A 21,963-nucleotide genomic window follows, 5' to 3' on the forward strand; every position below is an offset into this window, starting at 1 on the left:
GGGGCGTGAGCGGTTGCGCCATGTTAACGCTGCACGTTGCAGCCGCAGCAGCCAGTAGCAGCAATTCAGAGACATATGCGGGATTATAGAGCTAAACCCGTCCAGCAGCCACAGAGAAGATTGCAATTGCATCTGAGGCTTTTATTTAATGCACCGCACCCAAGAAGAAGCCAGGATTGCGTTCCCGTTTCGGAATTATTATTTATTACTGTGCCAGAGGCTCCTTGAATTGAATGTAATGTGAACATCTACAGCAATGTGGTTATTTTCCTGCAGATGAGCTGCCGTTTTGTCCTCTTCCCCCCTCCTATTCTCCTTACATCATAATTCAAGATCATCTTCAATTCACTGGACTCTCCTAGACCTGTATATGAAGGTAAGCATGCATTATGGTTGTATTTCTGAATTGGTGTCACCATTTATGCATGCATACCCTGTCTTCCTTTTTTATCCCATTGCATAGCAACCAAACCAGCCAATGCAAGCTTCCAGATCCCTGAAATGATGCACAGGCAGAGGCATAAAGCGTGCATTCACCTTGCACGCTGATTTTAGGGACATGTTTGCTTCGGATGCCATGCAAATGCCTTTATGTAACGTCCAGGGTTTAATTTCTGCTGCATGTCAAGATAATCCATCCATATGATGGCCAAAATGCATGCAGTGTCTGATTTGTGCAGCCGGGCAACATGGATTGCATGCATAGTGTGTTTCGTTCTGTTCTGATACCTGGCAACCCTCTCAATGGCCTCTTTTTGAGATCCTTCAGCTGTCATGTGAGATATATTTGAGCTTTTGTGTTTATTTAAGGTTTATGTCACATCTGTACATCTCAGCTGCTCCCCATTGTGCCTTCTTTTCTCTGCCACATCATTACATAACCTCAGCTCTCATCCTTTGCATGCAAATAATCTGCTTGCATACAGTTGGATCCACAGAGGACCTTATATTGGTGCAATGTATCATCATAAGGTTTGTTCTAATTGTTTTCTGGGCACTACGCATCTCCCCTGGTTGAGTCGGTGACATCATCTCCTGTTCTGTCCCCCTGGTGTGTGAGCGTGTGTGCAAGTGCGCATTCTTCAACAGACTGTAATGCCAGATCTGGATGTGTGGTGTTCTTCTGATGATGCACAAAGCCCTTTTTCATGAGAAAATTTATATGTCGTGTAACCCTGTGTTCAGATGAATGTTTTTTATTGCAATAGGTTTGGATGTTTCTGTAAAGCTGGCTTTGGTTCAGGTGGAATAGGTAACTTGGATGGATGATGTGTCGTATGAATGAATGAATGAATGAATGCATCAGCCTGTTGGGCTGTTAGCTTCTCATCTTCTAACTCAGTGGGTCTTTACTTGGTTTGCCTCAGGACTGCGATCTTACATTTGGATGTTTACAAGAAAAATTTCAAGTATGCATGCAATCATAAAAAATACTTGTAGTTTTTTTAGATAAGCATGCAATTTATTTTCTAAGTGCATAAATGACTATAGAAGTGCGATTTACCAGACTAACATGTGGAACGAATAGTGGGATACATCTTGTTTTAGTATTGGCCAAATTATCAAGTAAATTTGCAGGAAAATGTCATAAATTTTGATTGAACACATGCAGTTGACGTCAACAACAAAATATTTTGGAATTTATTTGTTAAAGTATATATTTTTATTAATGTTACTGACTTTCAGCATTTGTATTTTTTAATGATGTTCACAAAACTTAAATCAGAACACTAGTTGAGAACCTCTGTAGCTTATTAAGCATTATAGGATATGATGGCTTCACCTTAGAGAGAAGGATGGAAATATTGGTTTAGGGGGCTGACCGTGAAAGTGTTTTTGGGGTGGGGGATAAACTCATTTTGTAACCCCCACTGTCTGAGATCTTCTGAGGTATGGTGGTCTGAACCCCACTCAGCGGAAAATTGTAAATGTTTGGGTGTTTGTGGTATTCGATGACATCCGGGGAAACTTCTACAGAAGAGAAATGTTCCACCACCACACACACACTCTCTCTCACACACACACACACACACACACACACCACATCACAGTTTAGCAAGTTATACAAAGAGATTATCCTTTCTGCATTGACATGAAGGACAAATAAGGCTGTGCTGATGTAAGTATCAGATGTGAATGTTATTTTTAGGACTGATTTGTGTTTTTGTCATCTTACAATTGGAAAATCTTTGAGGTTTTTTTTTTACTTCATATCTTTTCATTATTCATCGTCACGATAACAGTGACCGTAAGAGTTGAAGAGATCCTAAACAGTGATGCTTTTGTCTCAAAAGACTTGCTTTGTAAAGCTACACTAGTGCAAATTTAATGTCAAAAGTTTAAGTATGCTCAAACGCATTTGTTATTGATGGCACCTTTAGTCTGATCAGTACCTTTCCATGTAGATAGTGTTGAAGATTAATGGTTGTAATCAGTTGGGTGGGGGAGTTTGAATAAGCGACTGTGACCGTCCAGAAAAGTCGCATGTTTGTACCTACAGGTCATGAACTCTGACCCCCTGTTGTTTACACAGCTGCGTTTAAGTGTTATGGGAGCTTGTTTCGTACAGCATGAACATGTGTGAAAAAACTTAGCTGTGTCCATTTTTAGAAGCCACTAAAAAAATGTAAAAATAAACCACGCCGGCAACTGTGGATGATAAATGAAGCAAATGCCATTTCAAAGGGGAAGAGAAAGCTTGGCGAATCCTAAAGAAAAATACTTGTTTTATCTTATTTGTTTGTAAAAACCATAAAAGGATAGTTCACCCCCCAAAAAGACAATAATTTACTCACCCTCATGTCGCTCTAAGCGCATATGACTTTGATCTGTGAAACACAAAAGAAGATATTTTGAAAAATGTTCTGGTGTTTTGTTTTCTGTCTTTACAGTGTGATCCAATGGGTTTTTGTTTTGATCCCATTGACTTGACATTGATTGTAAAAACAAAACACAAACATAAAACGTGACGTTTAAAAAATAAAATAAAATCTTGTATTGTGTTCCAGGTTTAAACAAGGGTGAGAACCCTTTAAGTACAACTGGTGAATGGTAGTCACCCTCTTCCCTGACCTTAGCACCAGTAAAGTCTGAGATCTTAGGCCACGTTTACACTAGTGCGTTTTTGTTTTAAAGCGCATAACTTTTGCTACAGTTACGCCTATCGTTTACACTACTCTGGCGTTTTCGAGGCCGAAAACTGAGACTTTTGAAAACGCTGCTGACCCCGTTTTAGTTTGAAAACTCTGGGGTTGCGTTTCAATGTAAACAGACCAAAACGGAGACTTTTGAAAACAATGGCGTGGCTGCCCAAATTCGTTCTGCGTATCCTTGACGACCGTGTAAAAAATGACACGTGACATGCGTTTTAGGTTGTGTAGATGGAGATCGTTTCTGAAACGCAGCAGAAATGCCAGTGTAAACGAGGATCGTTTTAATTCTAAAACACCGTTTTAAATTGAAAACGCACTAGTGTAAAGGGGGCCTTATAGTGGGCCATCCGATACACTACTTCGATTTTTTTTCTTGACTCTAGAGTGAAATGCATAAAGCAAAAGAGTTTAGGTTATCTTATAAAGTTAAGTGTCCATTTTTACACAGTTTTTTAATTTTAGGTTTTGTTTTTGTCTTTTGACCATAATATCCCTTGGATTTAGTCGTCATTTTAGGCAGTTTTTAGTGATGCTCCAAAATTGATTTTGTTTTGCTAAAACACAGAAAACTACATTTATTTTCATTTCGGCTGAAAACAAAATTTGGGTTATCAGGTAAGTGACCTTTTTATGTTCTTCATCTAGGTTTGCGGCTCAAAATAGATTGAAGCATGTCACTGGAGAAGCATGATATAATATAATATATATATATACATACACATTTTATTTGTTTCTGCTGAATTTTTTAGGTTTATGTTGAGTCAAATTAGTAAAAAAAATTAAAATAATAAATAATTTTAGAAATTTGTATTTTAGTCAGCAAAAACACTTTAGTTGTGAAGGAATTCGAAAATTAAACCAAACAACATCCCATCAACATTTAATAGCAATATTGTTAATTTTTTATGCTCCTTTATGTCTTTAATTCATTATTTATTAAATGTCTTTAGTGCATTGTTACAGAAAGTGCACATTTATAACATGATTTGCATATTCTGACTAACATGTAACTTAGCTTAAGTCCACGTGTGCGTTCTCAAAATTATGTGCAGAAGGAAATTGTAATACTACATTTGTTGTGTATTTATCTGATTAATTATATATGTATAAGATGTGTTTGGAGTTAATTAACCCGCTAGCAAAGCGCTTCAGTTTACCAGTGTTCATCATTAGTGTAAACATACTTAGCATAGATAATATTTTGTGGTATTTTCTTTTTCCTTGTCTTTTATACGTCAGCAGCGTTAATTATTACACCTTATTAAAGTGCATTTTTGTTGTGTCGTCTATGTTATCGCTGATGATATCAATATCAGTCAGAAATGAAATGAAATTAGGTCTGGGAGATTGTGGTTGTAAAATGCTACGTCTCTTTTTGTTAGGAGTTCATAGGAAGATTCATAGCATTCTGCTTTGTAGAAATTCTTCCGTTTTTGTGTCTGATTGAAATTGCTCGATCTTTTCTGATATATAAATAAGTTTTCAACAAGGTATCTTTTGAGGGACTCTTCAGTGAGCTGATTGGCTTGATGAATCTGAGAGCTGGCAGAACATGACCTTGTTTGTTTTGAGAAGAGCATTTAGTATCACTAAAACCTTGAATGAAAGAGTTCAATATTAGAGGATGAATGTCAGCAGTTTTCGAAGCTGAATTAGGTTAGCTCACAGAGGGAAAAAAGTAAATATATTAAGCTATTTCCTTTGGTGAGTTGTATGAATCCAAATTATCTTGACACCAACCCTGAACTCTATTTCCTTTACGAGTTTCTTCAATTGAAAGACTATTTTCTAAGTGCCTTGTTTTGATTTTTGCTTTCCCGTCTCTACTAGTTGAACCTGAAAGCTAAAATCTTTAACATTTTCCCTGCTCGCTTTTATTATGTTTACAGGAACTTTTAGGTGGAGTACAGATGAGTGTTTGTGAATGATGTTTGCCGTAGGATCACGTGGGCTAGTGTGTGCATGTGTGTATTACACTGCTTAATAACGTTTACCGTGGTCAGGTGAGCGTGTTGGTGACCTTTAGCCTCTGTGTGTTTCTCAGACGGAGTGGGGACCGTAATGACCGCACGCTTCCGGTTGCCTGCTGGCAGATCTTACGATGTGGGAGCGTTGGAGGAGGCCAGAGAGAGACAGCACGTGCAGGTGGTGTGTAACGTTTTACTGCTGGACAACACAGTACAGACCTTCAGAGTCAATGTGAGTATACACGTGTTCTTTCATGTATGTGTAACGTCTTTGAAGGAATAGTTCATCCAAAAAAGATAACTTGCTGAAAATTTAGGCTACTCACCCACAGGCCAAGATGTAGATTTAGAATTTGTTTCTACATCACTTGCTCAGCAATGCAGTGAATGGGTGCTGTCAGAAAGAATGAGAGTCCAAACAACTGATAAAAACACCACTCCAGTCCATTGAAAAGCTGCCTGTTTATATGAAACAAATCCATAACCAATATTTTTTTTATGTCAAATCGTAGTTTCCAGCAAAAATGAGTCATAATGAGTCATAATATTGCTTTTTCCAGTGAAAATGACATCTTGTCTGAATCAGGAGAGAAATATGCACAAATCAAGCACTGTTTACGAGTGATAATAGTCCAAAACTGTTCTAAATAAATATGTTGGTGGATTTTGATGTGTTATTTGAATGATATTATGGATTATGGGCTTGTGTTTTAGTCAGATGCAACTGTTTGACGTTAACGTCTTGATGGTTTTGTTTCTTACAAACACGCAACTATTTGCTTCTCAAGATGTTAATTGATGGACTGGAGTCTTGTGGATTACTGTAATGTTTTTATCAGCTGTTTGGACTCTTATTCTGACGGCACCCATTTACTGTAGAGGATCCATTGGTGAGCAAGTGATGAAAAGGTCCTTGCACACAGACTTCGAAATTTACGTATGCTTTTTTTTTTCGAATTCGTCATCCTTTCCTATCAAAATACTTACTACGGATGCGAAAACGCAGAAAATCGTTTTTTAAAATTATTATTATTTATTGATTTTTTTTTATAATGGATGAAAGTTTCGGAGGCAGTGTGTCAACAACATGAGGTTGTATTTATTTTTCTTTTTTTGGTGAACTGTTTCTTTAAGTTAATCCACCCTCAGCACTAGTTATTTTCCTAAAGAAGGCCAAATTTGATTGCGTATTTTTTAGTATTAAAGTCCAGTGCTGTTTGTGCTACATTCTTGGAAATCATTTTTTTTTTTTTTTGTTGTAAGTGATCAGAGCTTAGATTTTCATCTGGTGGATAACAAAACAGGCAAAAAATCCTGTAAATTTACACTGAAGGTCACAGGGTGGATTTTTTGGACTTTGGCCAATAACAAACCATCTGTCCAGCCACTCAGAACCCTTCCAGCAAGATGCTGAAGACCAATCAGAATGCCTTAACGGCTGCATAGCAACGCCCTGGCAACCACTCAGAACCCTTCCAGCAAGATGCTGAAGACCAATCAGAATGCCTTAACGGCTGCATAGCAACGCCCTGGCAACCACTCAGAACGCTCTGGGATCTTGGCAGTAGCCCAACACCACTCTCAATCACTTCAGAAAATGCAAACATCTGCTTTAATTCAGCAGTACTAACTTGATAAGATTGCAATTGTTTTTATTTTTTGCTTTTGGCAGAAAACCAAGCTCTGAATTCAGTCGCAAGTTCAAAGTAGTTTGATTTTGTAAGTCTTGAGTGAATAAAGACCCTAATATCACAACAGTATTCTTCTGTTTTAAGAATCTCTTTGGATGTTGAGAAGAGCCAAAGTTTCTTTCTCTGGAGTCCTACAGAAACTTCTTTAAGGGTTCATAAGGGCTTTAAGGAATGCTGTAAAATTCCTGAAAACCTTTAGAAATAGGTCTACATGGTTTAAATGTTCTTCATAAACCTCTTGAAGAACTTTTTTGAAATTTTGAAATCTTTGAGAACTTGATGTTCTGGAGTGGTTGAGTCTTAACTTTTATAAATAATATCCCTTTGGGTTTGAGACTTTAGTCTTTGCAACTTTACAGATCTTACATATGCACGAACAGCTTGTAACACTCCAAAGAAAAAGGAAAACTTGAAATCCCTTTAAGTCATACAAACAGACTGAAATTTAAGCAGTTTTTCCTATTGAAAGTAAAGAGCAGCTTGGACATTCAGCAAATTATCTTCATTTGTGTTCCACAGAAGAAAGAAAATCTTACAGATTTGGAACGACGTGTGAAAATGCTGACAAGACTTTTATTTCTGACTGAACTGTTTTTTAAAAAACAGTGAGCACACATTTTAGATTTGGGTGTATAATGATCTTCCGGAGGTGGCAAGTTCAATCCTAGGTAGAGGTGACCCAGAAACCGCAAAGTAACTGATGTCTGACTTTTGCTGCATCAGCGTTTCACTCCTCAGTTGCAGCGCTGCTGTTAAGTGTGCAATAAATTGGTTTGGATGAAAAATGTCTGAGGTCTGTAAGAAGCGCCACAGGAGACAGCCATCTGTGAGGTACAATAGAGGCTGGCTGGAGTTATGCGTTGTGGCGGCCGGGGTTGGTTTTGCACGTGCAGCTCACAGTGGCTGTTTCAGGCAGATGCTTTACATTCCTGGGTTGGACAGAAGCGTGTCCTGAGGCCATGGCTGTCCTGATCATACATGCTACACAGATAGTCTGAGCTGAAGGGTTAAGCTAGCTTGGAAAAGTTTGTCTATTAAAATTGCCTCAAATTCAGAGGATGATATACTCAGAGTATAAAGTTTTCATTTGGTAATACAGTAAGTTTGTTTTTATTGTATTTTGCACACAAAACACAAAATGTGTAAATACTATATTTCTGTCTGAATTCTATTAAAAAAAAACATGTTATTGCTATGGTACTTAAACATGGTGTTGTCATGACTGAAACAAATGTAAAGCATTAAAGTCATTAATGTCATCAAAAAAAGACATTTAATTACTTGCTTAATTTTCAAGCAAAAGTGCTTTTTCTTTTATTTTGGTTTTATTTGTTCTGGTTTGGTTTTGTTTTTTGCGCTGGTTTGGTTGTTCTGGTTCGGTTTGGGTTATGATTGATTTTTTTCTAGTTTGTTTTTGTTTTTGTTTGGTTTGTTTTTGTTCTGATTTGGTTTTTGTTTTGGTAGTTCTGTTTTTTTCTGGTTTGTTCGGATTAGTTTTTTTGTTTTTTGGTTGGGTTGGTTTGTTTTGGTTTTTGGTTTGTTTTGGTTTGTTCTGATTTGGTTTTTGTTTTGGTAGTTGCTTTTTTCTGGTTTGATTTTTGGATTTGGTTTGTTCTGATTTGTTTTTTTGGTTTAGTTTGGGTTGGTTTTTGTTTTGGTTTGTCTTTCTAGTTTGGTTTTTGTTTGGTCAGATTTGGTTTTTTTTCTGGTTTGTTTTTTTGTTTTTGTTCCGTTTAGTTTAAGTTTTGTTTAGTTTGTTTTTTGTTCTCTTTCTGGTTTGGGTTTTGTATTGGTTTGATTGGTTTTTGCTTTGGTTTGTTCTGGTTTATTTTTTTTTCTGGTTTGTTTTTTTTGTTTTTGTTCTGTTTAGTTTAAGTTTTGTTTAGTTTGTTTTTTGTTCTCTTTCTGGTTTGGGTTTTGTATTGGTTTGATTGGTTTTTGCTTTGGTTTGTTCTGGTTTGCTTTGGGTTTTTTCTTAGCTTTAGCTTTGTTTTGTCTTTTGTGTTTTTTTTTAATGTTTTAACATGTTTTCTTGTGTTTTTATTTTGTGTGCATTCTTCTGTTTTAATTTAATAGTCCAGAACTGATATCAAAACATGTTCTGTCTCTTGTAGAAGCAAGATCAGGGGGGAATCTTGTTGGACGTAGTGTATAAACACTTGGAGCTAACAGAGCGAGACTATTTTGGCCTTCAACTAGCAGACGACTCTTCTGACAGCCAGGTAGATGCTCACCTGTCACTCAGTTGTCGCCGTTGGCAACAAATCACCCATAAACTCTTGTTCATTCAAGCAGCACAAAATGTTAACCTGAAAATTTGTATTTTTTGCATAACAGCAATAAGAAAGATGCAAAAATATTATCCCTTGAACCTTGTTTATTATTTATAGTGAGCAGTTTGTCAGATATTTTGGTTTCTACACACACACACTGTCAGTACAAACAGGAAGGTTCATTCTCAGGTCACACACTGAAATGCTGATTTCCGTTTCTGCTTGTAGTAAAGTTAGGTGAATTTTTAATTCATTGCACTTGATGTTATTCGGTTGATGTTATTTGATTCGACGAGCAGATTTGGTGACTTTCACATTGCTGAGCTGATATTTTTAGCAGTTTGTGTGTTCATTCTGAAAATGTGGCGTAAAAAGTGTCCTAAATTTTGGTTATGACCGTGTGTTTCAGAGGTGGCTGGACCCAAACAAACCTATTAGAAAACAGCTCAAAAGTAGGTCATGTTTTACCATTTTTAAAATTTGAATGTGTTTGTTTTGAAGTGTCAGAATAAAATGTTCTGATTGTAATTATTTTTCATTTTTAGGGCAATCTCCATATAATGTGAGGTTTAGAGTGAAGTTTTTTGTGAGTGACCCTAGTAAACTACAAGAAGAGTATACAAGGTACAGTTTTTTTTTTTTTTTTTTTTTTTTTTTTACATTTCTCCACATATGCTGTGCTTGGTCGAATGCTTACAAATTGTAGTCTGTTACTGATTACAAATGACATGATAAAAATTGTAGTCAGTATTGTAATCTAGATTACTCATAGTAGGTAATGTATTCTGACTACTTTTTGTTTACTTCTAAAGTTCTTTTGAACTTATTTATACCTTTAAATGGGATTATTGTTAAATAACAAATAAACTAAGAAAAATAAAATATATGACCATTGACCGACATCAGAGAACATGCAAATGTATTGTTAAATTACTGAAATATTAATTTTAAATGAGTAAATATTTAAGGTCAGAGGGGTTTGACGAGCAATAAAGTTTCGCAATCCCTGCGTCACAAACAAACATTTAGAAATATGAAAAGAGCAATGACATTGTCAAAGTCTTCCAGGTTTGAAATATTTTGTTATTATAACAAAATGTGTTATTATATTATTAATCATTGACAGTCATAGTGTGAATACTTTATAATCATATAATCCATAAAACGTAACTGCAATCTAGTTATGAGTGTTTAAAAATGTAATATAATTACAAGTACTACATTTTTGGAGTCTGATTATGTAATCCAGATTACATGTGATCAGTTACTACTCAGTTTTGCACATATGACAAGTACAATTCTAAGTATATTATACCATATAATTACATAATTTATAGCTCTGTAAATAATAAAAAAATTAACACATTTTCTCTGTCTGGATGCTTATTACGGATCTAACAATAATTTTGTTTGTGATATTTATTTGTTGCAGGTATTTGTACTTTTTGCAACTGAAGCAGGATATTCTGAGTGGCAGGTGAGCTTATACAATTTATTTTTTAAAACTATTTATTTTTCCTCCAAAAGCAAATCTCCTATAACACTTTACTTTCTGTTTGCTAGACTTCCTTGCCCACAAAATACTGCAGTTCTTCTGGCTTCTTATGCTGTTCAGGGTAAGTATTACAGCTTATTTATGCACTAACAATTAGTGGTACTATGGGTTTTTCAGTGCCAATGTCTATAAAGCATGGTAATAGCAAATAAATATGAGGAATCTGTAATGAGGTTTTCTGTTAATCAGGCGTTTTTTATTTTAAATGTTCAAGCTGTAATGCATTATCCTAAGTACGCACTTGTCATCCATGATGGTTTACACGTCATGTTGAATGAAGCAGATTTTGAGGAACTGATCGCAAGCTCTCTGACCTGTGCGTTTGTTTGGCTGGTGATGTAACCGTCCACACAGGATGAACAAAAGCTCTACGCTTTGCCAAATAGTCCATGATCTGTCTTTTGTCTCTTTCCTGTCCCTATCTGACCCGTTTCCAGTAATAAGGCTGAAAAATGTGTGTAGTGCAGATTTATTACATAATTAACAATCTGTTGTGGTAACTGGTCATGCTGGTGTGTTTTACTAGTAGCTTCACATTTGATTATTATGGAATGGCATAACTAATCGCATAAGTTTCCTGTTTTTGTTAGGTTTTTGCTATCACTCGTTTTGTTTTCATTCTTGGCTTTAATTTAATTTTTTTTTATTTTGTATTATTGGCGGTTTTGTTATGCACACTCATTTCTGCCTAGTTTTCATTTTGATTACCTATTTAGTGCTGGCTTAAAATTACTAATATAACAATACTAATAATGTAATAACACTGTTCAATTTGATTTCTAAATTAATATCTGTCTTATTCTTTAGTTCTTCAAATTATAGCATTTACTTGCGACTTTGTATTCTGTGTTTTTTGTACGAAATTAATGCTTTAAATTATAATATTGAGAGGAAACTTTAAAGCATTAAACAATTTTGTGCAATTTTATTTTTAGTACATTTATTTTATTTTTTGAGAAAATTGTGTATAATGCTTTAAATTATTATGTTCAGGAAAATTAAATTACATTTTTTCACTCACTTTTTTCAGTATTATTTTTTATATTAGTTTTTTAATATTATATAGAAAATTATATTAAAAATTGTTTTATACTTCGAATTATAATGTTAAGATGAATGTATTTGTGATTAAATTGTGTGTTGTTGTTTTTTTAAGAAAATTGAGATAAAACACAAAATAAAGTTGCATGCCAGTTTTTCTCAATATTATGGTCTGAAGCATTAAGAAATTTTGTACAAATTCTCTGAAAAAGAACAGTCGCATGGACATTTAAGAATTTTTTTTACAAATAAAAAAAAAAATTCTAGTTTAAAGGGGTCATATGATGCGATTTCAAGTTTTCCTTTCTCAAGCTGTTTGTGCATAGATAAGATCCCTGAAGTAGCAAAGACTAAAGTCTCAAACCCAAAGAGATATTCTTAATAAAATTTAAGACTCGACCACGCCCTCCTAAAACGGCTCATTTAAACACGCCCCCACATGTCTACGTCATGGTGTGGGGAGATTTGCAAAACTCCGCCCAAACGTATACGCAAAGAAAGGGGGTGGAACTACTGTATTATTCAATATTATTATTATTATTATTATTATTAATTAATATTATTCAATATTCATTATTATATAACTTTAGTATTGTTGCTGCTGTCGGTGCCATGTCCTGGAGATGCTGTGTTTTGATGTGAAAGGGCTTCAAAAAGAGAACACAACTAGAAATCAGTGGTTAAGTTGTATTTACAACACTGTTCCAGAACAGTTCAACCCAAATATTAGAGTGTGTTCAGCGCATTTACGGAGGACTATTTCCTGAACCTGGAAGAGTAGCATACAATGCTGGCTTGCACAGAGGCTGTTTCTATAAAGTGGGGCAATTCCAACCTTGCAAGGACAGTGTGGCGCTTCTGAATCACAGCCTGTAAGTATGTTTTCTTATGTAAAGAATTTGCCACTGACGATTCAAACGCGAGTTTTGAGCTGTGTAGTGCTTGTTGTTTGTCGTTTCTCAGATCACAAATGCAGACATGGTAATGTTTATGTGGCGCGATGCAACGAGATGCGTGAAAAGACAGTATAAGTCATTATAATCAGTAATTATGTCCCCACTGGATGCAACACATGCCTCGTTTATAATGGGTTTTATTGTTTTTGTCTCATCATGCTGGGACACGGCATCACAATACAGTAAGGGGCGTAACATTTCCGTCTCACGCTTGAGGTATTCGGCCAATCACAACGCACTGGATAGCTGGCCAATCAGAGCACGCCTCGCTTCTCATAACGACGAGCTTTTTAAAAATCGACATGTTTCAGAAAGATAGAGGAGCAACAATATTGTACAGTATGTGGAAAATGTGTTTTTTGAACCTTAAACCGCATAAACACATTGCATTACACCAAATACACAAAATAATGTTCTTTTTAGCAATGTCATATGACCCCTTTAATGCTTCAGTCGTTACGTATTGTCAAATTATGATGTTAAGATAAATGAACATGCAACTTTATTTTTAGTTATTTAAATTTATTTATTTTTTGCAAAATTGTAGTATTTAATGTTATATTAATAGTGTTTATTGTTAATTTTATTAGGTTTATGCAACAACATGAAATATTTTTTTATATAAATTATCAGCTTATCAGTATCATCAACTTTAATTTTGGCGCAAAAAAGTTTGTGAATAACTTTCAAACTATTTTAAGAAAGTTAACGGTGTTCGTCTTAATTTCTGTCGAGTTTCCAGTAGACCGGATGAGTCAGTCTGCTCACTTAGATCATGAGGAAACTGGAAGTCTGACTCTTTGAAAGGATGAAGGACACATTGTGCCCCTTGTCTCACGCTGACGTACAAGCATGCATGGTTTCTTGTCCTGTTTTGTGTTTCAGCTGAGCTGGGGGACTACAGTCACTCCGAACATTTGCCTGGGTACCTCTCCGAGTACAGCTTCATTCCCAACCCACCGCAGGACTTTGAGAAAGAGGTCGCCAAACTTCACCAAGAGCACAAGTAAGAGATGCCAAACATGTCCATGAAATCCTCCAGTCTGTTAAAGATTCTTACATTTAACTGAGTGTCAGCGGAGACTGAGGAACAAAGGGTCACAGCTGATCACACACACACACACGGACAGATTTGTGGAACAAGGGAGTTCATTGTTTGTGGATCTGTGAGATTGAGTCTCTCTCTCTTATGCAGTGGACTCACACCAGCTCAGTCCGAGTTTAACTACTTGAATGCTGCGCGGACTCTGGAGCTGTACGGCGTGGAATTGCACTATGCTCGGGTGAGTGACTGGCCCATCTTACCCCGCTGTCTGCCCTCCTGTTTCATATATACTGCAAACAAGTGTCAGTGTTTTTATGTTGATTTTTATTCTGTTTTGTTTGTTTTTTGTTTTCTTTTTAATGTTTTGCTTTGGTTTTTAGTGTTTTGATGCTTTTGATTTTGTTTTGTTTTTAGTATTTGTTTTGTTGTTTTTTGTGATATAATAAATCAGTGTAGTTCTTCTTCTGCAATTAAAGAAAAACATGGTCAGGTCAAAGTGTCTGAATAATTTTTGGTTCCAAATTTTTATAAGTTTTACTGGCAGTCCACTGTATGAAGAATTTTTGGGTGTAATGTGTCACAGTTTACGTTATTTTGCTGTCCTCACTTAAATAAATGAACTATAGTGTCCTGCACCCACTAGTAAAAAAAAAATAAAAAATGATATCTGGTATCTGAATAATTTTTGGTTTGACTGTATATCAAAATGCTACGGACTACAGTTATTTGTTCTAGCTGAAAAAAAGCTTACATTTGTTAAATTGCTAGTCAATTTTACAATTAATTAAAAAGAAATGGAAAAAATGAAATGTGAAAGTTTGACGTAGAAAGCAGTAGTAGTATTTTCGTACGTCACTTATGTTGTTCTAGGTATTTGTTCTGTCAATATACTGTTTTGTCATCTGTTGTTTCTTTGAACTGTTTAACCCATCTAGCGTTATTGGCCGATATCAAAATGGTCACCAGTATAAGCATCCCTTAAGTAAACCAAAAGTTTGAGCACCCTTTGAAACAAAATGGTTTTGATGTTGCCATGGAAACTGCATCCTTATGGTTTCCAACTCTTGATGATTTCAGGACCACTGTAACACAGAGATTTACATCGGAGTTTTGTCTGCCGGCATCTCCGTCTATAAGGACAGGGTACGAGTCAACCACTTTCCATGGTGAGTGTCATTTTAGCTGTGAATTTCTACTTGGAAGTGATTTAAATGGGGAATTTCATTGAAATAACCACAACTGAAAGCTTGTGGATACAAGTCTGTTTAATCCCAAGGTTTTTTTCTCCGTTCTGTCACCGATGGAGTTTTGGTTCCTTGCCGCTGTCGCCTCTGGCTTGCTTAGTTGGGGACGCTTCATTTCCAGCGATATCGTCGACCTGATTGCAAAGACACTATTTAAACTGAACTGAGCTGGATGATGACATCACTGAATTCAATAATGAAATGCCTTTAACTGAAAATCTTTTTTTTTTATCTTTTAATTTTACATTATTGACACACTATTTTCCTTTTTTGATATTGTGCAGTTGCTTTGACACAATTTACATTGTTAAAAGCGCTATATAAATAAAGGTGACTTGACTTGACTAATCTTTTATGTCCCCCCTCCCTCTCTTTTTTTGTGTTTCAGGTTGAAAATTGTAAAAATATCTTTTAAATCTAAACAGTTTTTTATACAACTAAGAAAAGAACTGGTATGTACGAAATTAAGTATTTGTTTCCATGTGTTGTTTTTCATTTGACCTGTCTTTACTTGATTATTGTATCTAATTATGTTCATTATTACAGTACCTGGTGTTTACTTAATTAAGAAATAACTGAAGACTACGACTTAATTGATTAATATTTAACTTTTTAAATTTGAATCATATCTTTTGCTGTAGTATCAAAATAAAAATAGCAAAATTGTGATTGGTACTAACAACTGAAACTGTTACATACTTAAATGGATCATTTGCAAATCTGCTGTGAGCTCAACAAAGCTTTTTTTCTCGTTTTCTTACATCTGATCTGTTTTTTTTTTCTTAATGTGTTTCACAGACTGAGAACAGAGAGTCTTTATTGGGTTTCAACACGATGAACTACAGAGCTTGTAAGAACTTATGGAAAGCCTGCGTGGAGCATCACACGTTCTTCAGACTGGAGCGTCCCGTTCTTCCGGAGAGAAACCTCTTCCTACAGTACTTCACCCTCGGATCCAAGTTTCGCTACTGGTGAGAATGTTAGAAGAGTTCGAACTCCTGTGTTGTTTTTTTGGGATGTAGTGGATATATGAGCAGGCCATGGCATTTTGAACCTCCAGTTTATGGACTAGATGTTCCACCTGATGATTTTATGTCAGAAAACCAATAAACAATTAATTTTCTTAATCTTTTCTCCTTGTTTTGTCACTTGCAAATATGGGAACATGCAAATCAGCTCATTTGATCTGAATGAATTCAATGAGCTGGTTCAAAACAGTGGCTCAGCAATTCATTATCAGTCATAAATGTTTTTTAATCATAAATGTTCAAATTTTGGGGATTTTAAAAATAAACGTATGCTCAATGTTGATTTGAATTGTTAACTTGGTACATACATAGAGATACTTTAGCCCCTGTGTTGTCTTCTGGTCATTTTAAATAGCTTTTTTCTAAAAATGTTAGTTAATGTTATCACATTAGACTAAAACTAGCTTAAGTTGCACATGGTATAACAACTTACACAAAAGTTTCATAATTTTTGTACTGTTTTAGGGTTTTTTCCCCCCAATTTTGTAAAACTTGTGGTGTTCCCACTCAAAAATTACTAGCCTACAAATTTTTTTTTAAAATAAATTTCTTATGCCAAATACTAAATATTGGATTCAGTTTTTTTTTCTTTCACACAGTTTTGTATTTCTTTCTTGGAACTGATTGATCATAGGTCTCACTGATCTGAGCTTATGCATTTCAGTTTTTGAGTGAACATTAAGCAAGTTAGTATTTCTAGTAAGTAAAGTCTGTTAAGTAAAGTGAGAATGTTAAATAAAGTTAGTATTTCTAGTCATTAAAGTCTAAGTAAGCAAAGTGAGTATAAGTAAAGTTACTATTTCTAGTAAGTGAAGTCAGTTAAATAAGTAAAGTGAGTATGTTAAGTAAAGTTGGTATTTCTATTAAGTAAAGAGAGTATGTTAAATAAAGTTAGTATTTCTAGTAAGTAAAGTCTGTTAAGTAAGTAAAGGTGAGTATGTTAAGTAAAGTTAGTATTTCTAGTAAGTGAAGTCAGTTAAATAAGTAAAGTGAGTATATTAAGTAAAGTTGGTATTTCTATTAAGTAAAGGGAGTATGTTAAGTAAAGTTAGTATTTCTAGTAGGTAAAGTATGTTAAGTAAAGTTAGTATTTCTAGTAAGTAAAGTATGATAAGTAAAGTTAGTTAAGTATGGCAAGTAGTTTTGCTTATATCAAATGTTTTGAAACTGCAAATGCGTATATAAATGCATATATGTCATACTGAATTTAAAAGAAAAAATGCTGAAAATGATAAATTTTAGCTATATCACCTGCCCCTATTTATTGGTTGTGTTTCTCGAGTTTTGGTTAGGACTGTAAGCCATTTTGTCATCTGTTGCACAGTTATCTCTCGTGATTCTTGCACAAATGGAGTTTGGAGAGCAGGCAGTGACACTATGTTCTGGATTTTTTGCAGTGGGAGGACAGAGGCGCAGTCTGTACAGTACGGAAAGGAAAGAGGCAACAAGAACAGAGTTTTTGCAAGGTAACACATTTTTTAACAACCATTAAGCGCGGGAACTCTGTGCAAGCAATATGTGTTATGTAACGTTTTGGAAGTAAAAAGTTATCCGGTAGTAAACCGTTGTGTTTATTTGTTCACAGCTGTGTTATTTTAGTATCTTTGAGAATTATTATTAGTATTTTAATTAGCTTTTATTTTGTATTTTGAATTTGATTTGTTTTATTTATTTATTATGTCTACACAGTTTTCAATATGTAAGCTTTTACTTTTTTAGTATTTAGTTTTTTAGTATATCGAGTTAAAATAAAAAGTAGAAATGTTTCCTGGGCAACTGTATGATTTTTTGTAAATATATTTTTATGAGTTTTTATAGTTTATTTTATTATGTTTCTGTTAGTGGTTTATTGGAAGTAACAAAAGTATATTTCTATGCTTTTGGTTCTGGGTAACTATAATAACCCTGGTTCACCACACTATAGACAGTGATGTGGATATTTATTGTGGTTATATGTGCTATATTTAAGAGAATTTGCCAATCTTTGTGTTTACGTGTTTGGGTGTGTTGCATTATGGGAGGGCTCCCGCCCATCTCGATCCCTGTGGTGTTAGGTGTCAGTGTGTATGTGTGTGTATGTGTGTGTGTGTGTGTGTGGTCAGATGTTCTCAGAATGAGACCCAAACACAGGAAGTGTAAGCAGGGCTCTGTAGCGCACGGCTGTGAAGGGCGTGCACATGTCGTGCACATGTTTGTGAAAACGCACTCAGACGCTTACTTCGAAGATGCTGAGGCTGAAAGTTAAACTACGGTTTATGGTTCATCATACTTCTAGGAGGTATTTCTTTTCGACTACGCCGCACTTTTCTCAGTGAAGGGTGCGATAATTGTGTAAAGTTTGACACAGTGCTTTTGAAGAATATTTCAAAGTAGATGTTTGTGTTTTTTTAAGGGCAACATGTGTACGAACATCGCAACAGGAAAGAGTAAACTAGTTTTAGTGTATTGCTTGCTAGTTTTTTCTGATATTTTCATTGGAAAAATTTTACTTTTTACATTTTACGTTCATGTAAATGCTAAGAAATGTCACAAAAGGAGTTGAAATGGAAATATTTTTCATAGTATTTCTAAAATGTATGAAATCCAGTAAGTTGTGTTTTTTTACTTTTAAGGGTTGTTTCAGGGTACTTCGTAAGAAAACGTTCAGGGATTTTAGATGTAGCATGTGTACAAACATGTTTGTTTATTTCACGATATAAAACAAAAAGTATTGTATAATGTGCTGTGTTGGCTTACGTAAATGTAAAAAAAATATAAAAAAATGTGTTAATATTGGTGTGTTTTTCTTTATTAGATTATTTTTTTTACTTTTGAGGAATGTTTCTGGGCCTTTTATTCAAAGTTTTCAGAAGTAGCAACCATCATAAAAGGAAAAAGTGTTGTTTTTTTTTTGTTGTTTTTTTTTACTAGTGTTTGTGTAGTGCAACTACAATAATTTAGTATGGTTCTTTAATGAGTGATAAACTAGTGGAATGCTTTTTTTATTAAAACGTGTTTAAAAATCTGTTTTATATTTATGAATTTTAGGAGTACAATAACAATGTTTGTAAACTAGTATTGGTGTAATGCTAACTGTTTTTGATGTGTTTTTTTTGGGGGGGGGGGGGGGTTGTAATGTGTGAAATGTTTAATGCTGTTTCATGTAAATGCTAAGAAATATTGCAGAATGAGTTGAAATACAAACATTTTTCATAGTATATATAGTGTACGAAATCCAGTAAGGTGTCTTTCTTTACCTTTTTTTTACTTTGTTAGAAGATGTTCAAGGTTTTTAGACATGTTAGTTTTTAGCATGTTAGTTTGTTGTTTTGAAATCTAAAACAAAAACATTGTGTAAAATGTACAATGTTGGTTTACGTAAATTCTATATATATATCTATCACGCTCAGCTTAAAGCTAAAGCATACATATATAATATGTGTATATGTATGTATATACGTGTGTGTGTGTGTGTATATATGTAAATGTGTATATATGTAAGTGTGTGTGTATGTGTATATATGTATGTGTGTGTATATATATATATACACACACATATATATATATACACATACACACACACATATATATATATACACATACACACACACATATATATATATATATATATATATATATATATATATATATATATATATATATATATATATATATATATATATATATATATATATATATATATATATATATATATATATATATATATATATATATATATATATATATATATATATATATACGTATGTATGTTATGCATGTATATATATTGGAGACATTAAGATTTATTAAATCTTCATTAAAATTTCTTTATTCAATTTTCAATATTTTTGGGAAATTTATTAAAAGTTTAGCATGTCTACAAACAACCTAAATGGAAATAGTGTTTGTTTGTAAACTTGTGTTTGTGTCATGCAACAGCAATAATCTAGTGAGTAAAGATCCTGGAAGCACACGTACATCTCGGAGACGTCTATTTGACATCTGCATCTACATCTGCAAGACGTATTTTTTATAAGAGTGTTTGCTCATCTGCAATACGTCTATAGGACGTTTCCTTTTAGATGTCAAATAGATGTCTATTAGATGTCTTTTAAGATGTTAATGATTTAGAATGTATGTAAAACTGACATCTGAAAGACGTCTGTCAGATGTTTGTAGACAGCAGATGCTTTCCAGATCAAGAAATCTTTAACAGACATCTTGCAGACGTAAGTGTGCTATCTTGGAAGTAGCTTAGGGTAAGAGAAAAGAGCAATTTCTTTGTAAAATATCATTCAGATATGAAAAACAAACAGGTTTGATATTTTGTTTATAGTTTTTAGATGTAGCATGTGTACGAACATCGTAACAGGAAGGTGTGTTTGTTTGTAAACTAGTGCTGTAATGCTAACTTTGTTTTTATTGGTTTCCTATAAAATATCGCAAAATTGAGGGAAATCAAGTTTGAATTTGAAATGTTTGTGTTAAAAGGTACTTTGTTATAAAATGTTTAAGGTTTTCAGTAGTAATAAACATTGTAACAGCAAATGCATTGTTTGTTTGTAAACTAGTGTTTGCTAATCGCAAACTTACTCTCGAATTGTGTAAAATGAACCTTGTTCGTTTACATATTGTAAATAACGTTAAATTTGAAATAGTTGGGCTTTTCGCAATATTCCTAAAGTTTACGAAAACTAAGACTTTTTAAAAGAGTTGCATGTTTATGAACAAAGATAACAGGAAAGGTGTTTGTAAACTATATGTAAAGGTCACTTTCTCCAACATTTTTACTGTCAAATAAATTGGAATAAAGTTTATAAAGATTACCAATTGTAATTCTAATTGTTACGTAACGTCAAATGTGCCATGTTGGTTAATGTAAATGCCACAGCAGTAGTGATTAAAAAATTTTGTATCAAATTTTACAGTAGAAATTGAATTGTACATTGTCTCTTGTGGTTCTGGTTGATGGATCTGTTGTGAATCGAATGTGTTTCCAGGTCTCCGAGCAAGCCTCTGGTCAGAAGACTGATGAGCGGTTTAGACTGGGAGACCGTCAGCAGGAATTCCCTCTCGGACGACCGTCTGGAGACTCAGAGTCTGCCGAACCGTTCTCCACCAGACTCACCCGATCAGTGAGTTAACATACACTCACAAACTAACCCACATAACTCAAGTTCAGCCAGTCTGTGGGTTAGCACTCCATTCATGTTTTTCATTTCTTTCTTTGCTCAGCAGTAGCTCAGTGTTCACCACAGACGGGGCGCGGGTCAGGCCTTCCTCCATTGGTCACCTAGTTGATCACGTGATCGATGACTCGCCATGCCAGACGTTCACCAATCACAAGTCTGCATCCTCCACGCAGGCCAACAGCATCAGCCTGGACTCGACACCGTGAGTTTTGAATTATCACAAACTTTTATTTTATTCAATAACTCGGGAAGAAAACAATCAACAATGTGTGTGTGTGTGTGTATATATATATATATACAGTGGGTACGGAAAGTATTCAGACCCCCTTAAATTTTTCACTCTTTGTTATATTGCAGCCATTTGCTAAAATCATTTAAGTTCATTTTTTTTCCTCATTAATGTACACAGAAAAACACAGAATTGTTGACATTTTTGCAGATTTATTAAAAAAGAAAAACTGAAATATCACATGGTCCTAAGTATTCAGACCCTGTGCTCAGTATTTAGTAGAAGCACCCTTTTGATCTAATACAGCCATGAGTCTTTTTGGGAAAGATGCAACAAGTTTTTCACACCTGGATTTGGGGATCCTCTGCCATTCCTCCTTGCAGATCCTCTCCAGTTCTGTCAGGTTGGATGGTAAACGTTGGTGGACAGCCATTTTTAGGTCTCTCCAGAGATGCTCAATTGGGTTTAAGTCAGGGCTCTGGCTGGGCCATTCAAGAACAGTCAGGGAGTTGTTGTGAAGCCACTCCTTCATTATTTTAGCTGTATGCTTAGGGCCATTGTCTTGTTGGAAGGTAAACCTTCGGCCCAGTCTGAGGTCCTGAGCACTCTGG

At 34.7% G+C, this 21,963-nt stretch overlaps 1 protein-coding gene across 2 annotated transcripts in view; it reads left to right on the plus strand.

Annotated features, from left to right (window-relative positions):
* LOC306874521 (tyrosine-protein phosphatase non-receptor type 4-like) overlaps nucleotides 1–21,963 on the plus strand; it is a 42,502-nt gene continuing 20,539 nt past the window's right edge. Inside the window, exons 1-15 of one of the 2 annotated variants that reach the window (XM_079424638.1) lie at nucleotides 1–376; nucleotides 5,197–5,351; nucleotides 8,925–9,032; nucleotides 9,493–9,535; nucleotides 9,629–9,707; nucleotides 10,516–10,560; nucleotides 10,647–10,699; nucleotides 13,521–13,641; nucleotides 13,831–13,918; nucleotides 14,758–14,846; nucleotides 15,313–15,376; nucleotides 15,723–15,895; nucleotides 17,350–17,418; nucleotides 20,932–21,066; nucleotides 21,170–21,325. In XM_079424638.1, the coding sequence (XP_079280764.1) occupies nucleotides 5,214–5,351; nucleotides 8,925–9,032; nucleotides 9,493–9,535; nucleotides 9,629–9,707; nucleotides 10,516–10,560; nucleotides 10,647–10,699; nucleotides 13,521–13,641; nucleotides 13,831–13,918; nucleotides 14,758–14,846; nucleotides 15,313–15,376; nucleotides 15,723–15,895; nucleotides 17,350–17,418; nucleotides 20,932–21,066; nucleotides 21,170–21,325 (1,361 nt within the window). In that variant the 5' untranslated portion in view covers nucleotides 1–376; nucleotides 5,197–5,213. Of the gene's footprint in view, nucleotides 377–5,196; nucleotides 5,352–8,924; nucleotides 9,033–9,492; nucleotides 9,536–9,628; nucleotides 9,708–10,515; nucleotides 10,561–10,646; nucleotides 10,700–13,520; nucleotides 13,642–13,830; nucleotides 13,919–14,757; nucleotides 14,847–15,312; nucleotides 15,377–15,722; nucleotides 15,896–17,349; nucleotides 17,419–20,931; nucleotides 21,067–21,166; nucleotides 21,326–21,963 lie in introns of both variants that reach the window. The other variant, XM_079424637.1, reaches the window with a different exon arrangement.

Source organism: Barbus barbus (assembly GCF_936440315.1).
Source record: "Barbus barbus genome assembly, chromosome: 9".
In the NCBI taxonomy this organism is placed as follows: Eukaryota; Metazoa; Chordata; class Actinopteri; order Cypriniformes; family Cyprinidae; genus Barbus; species Barbus barbus.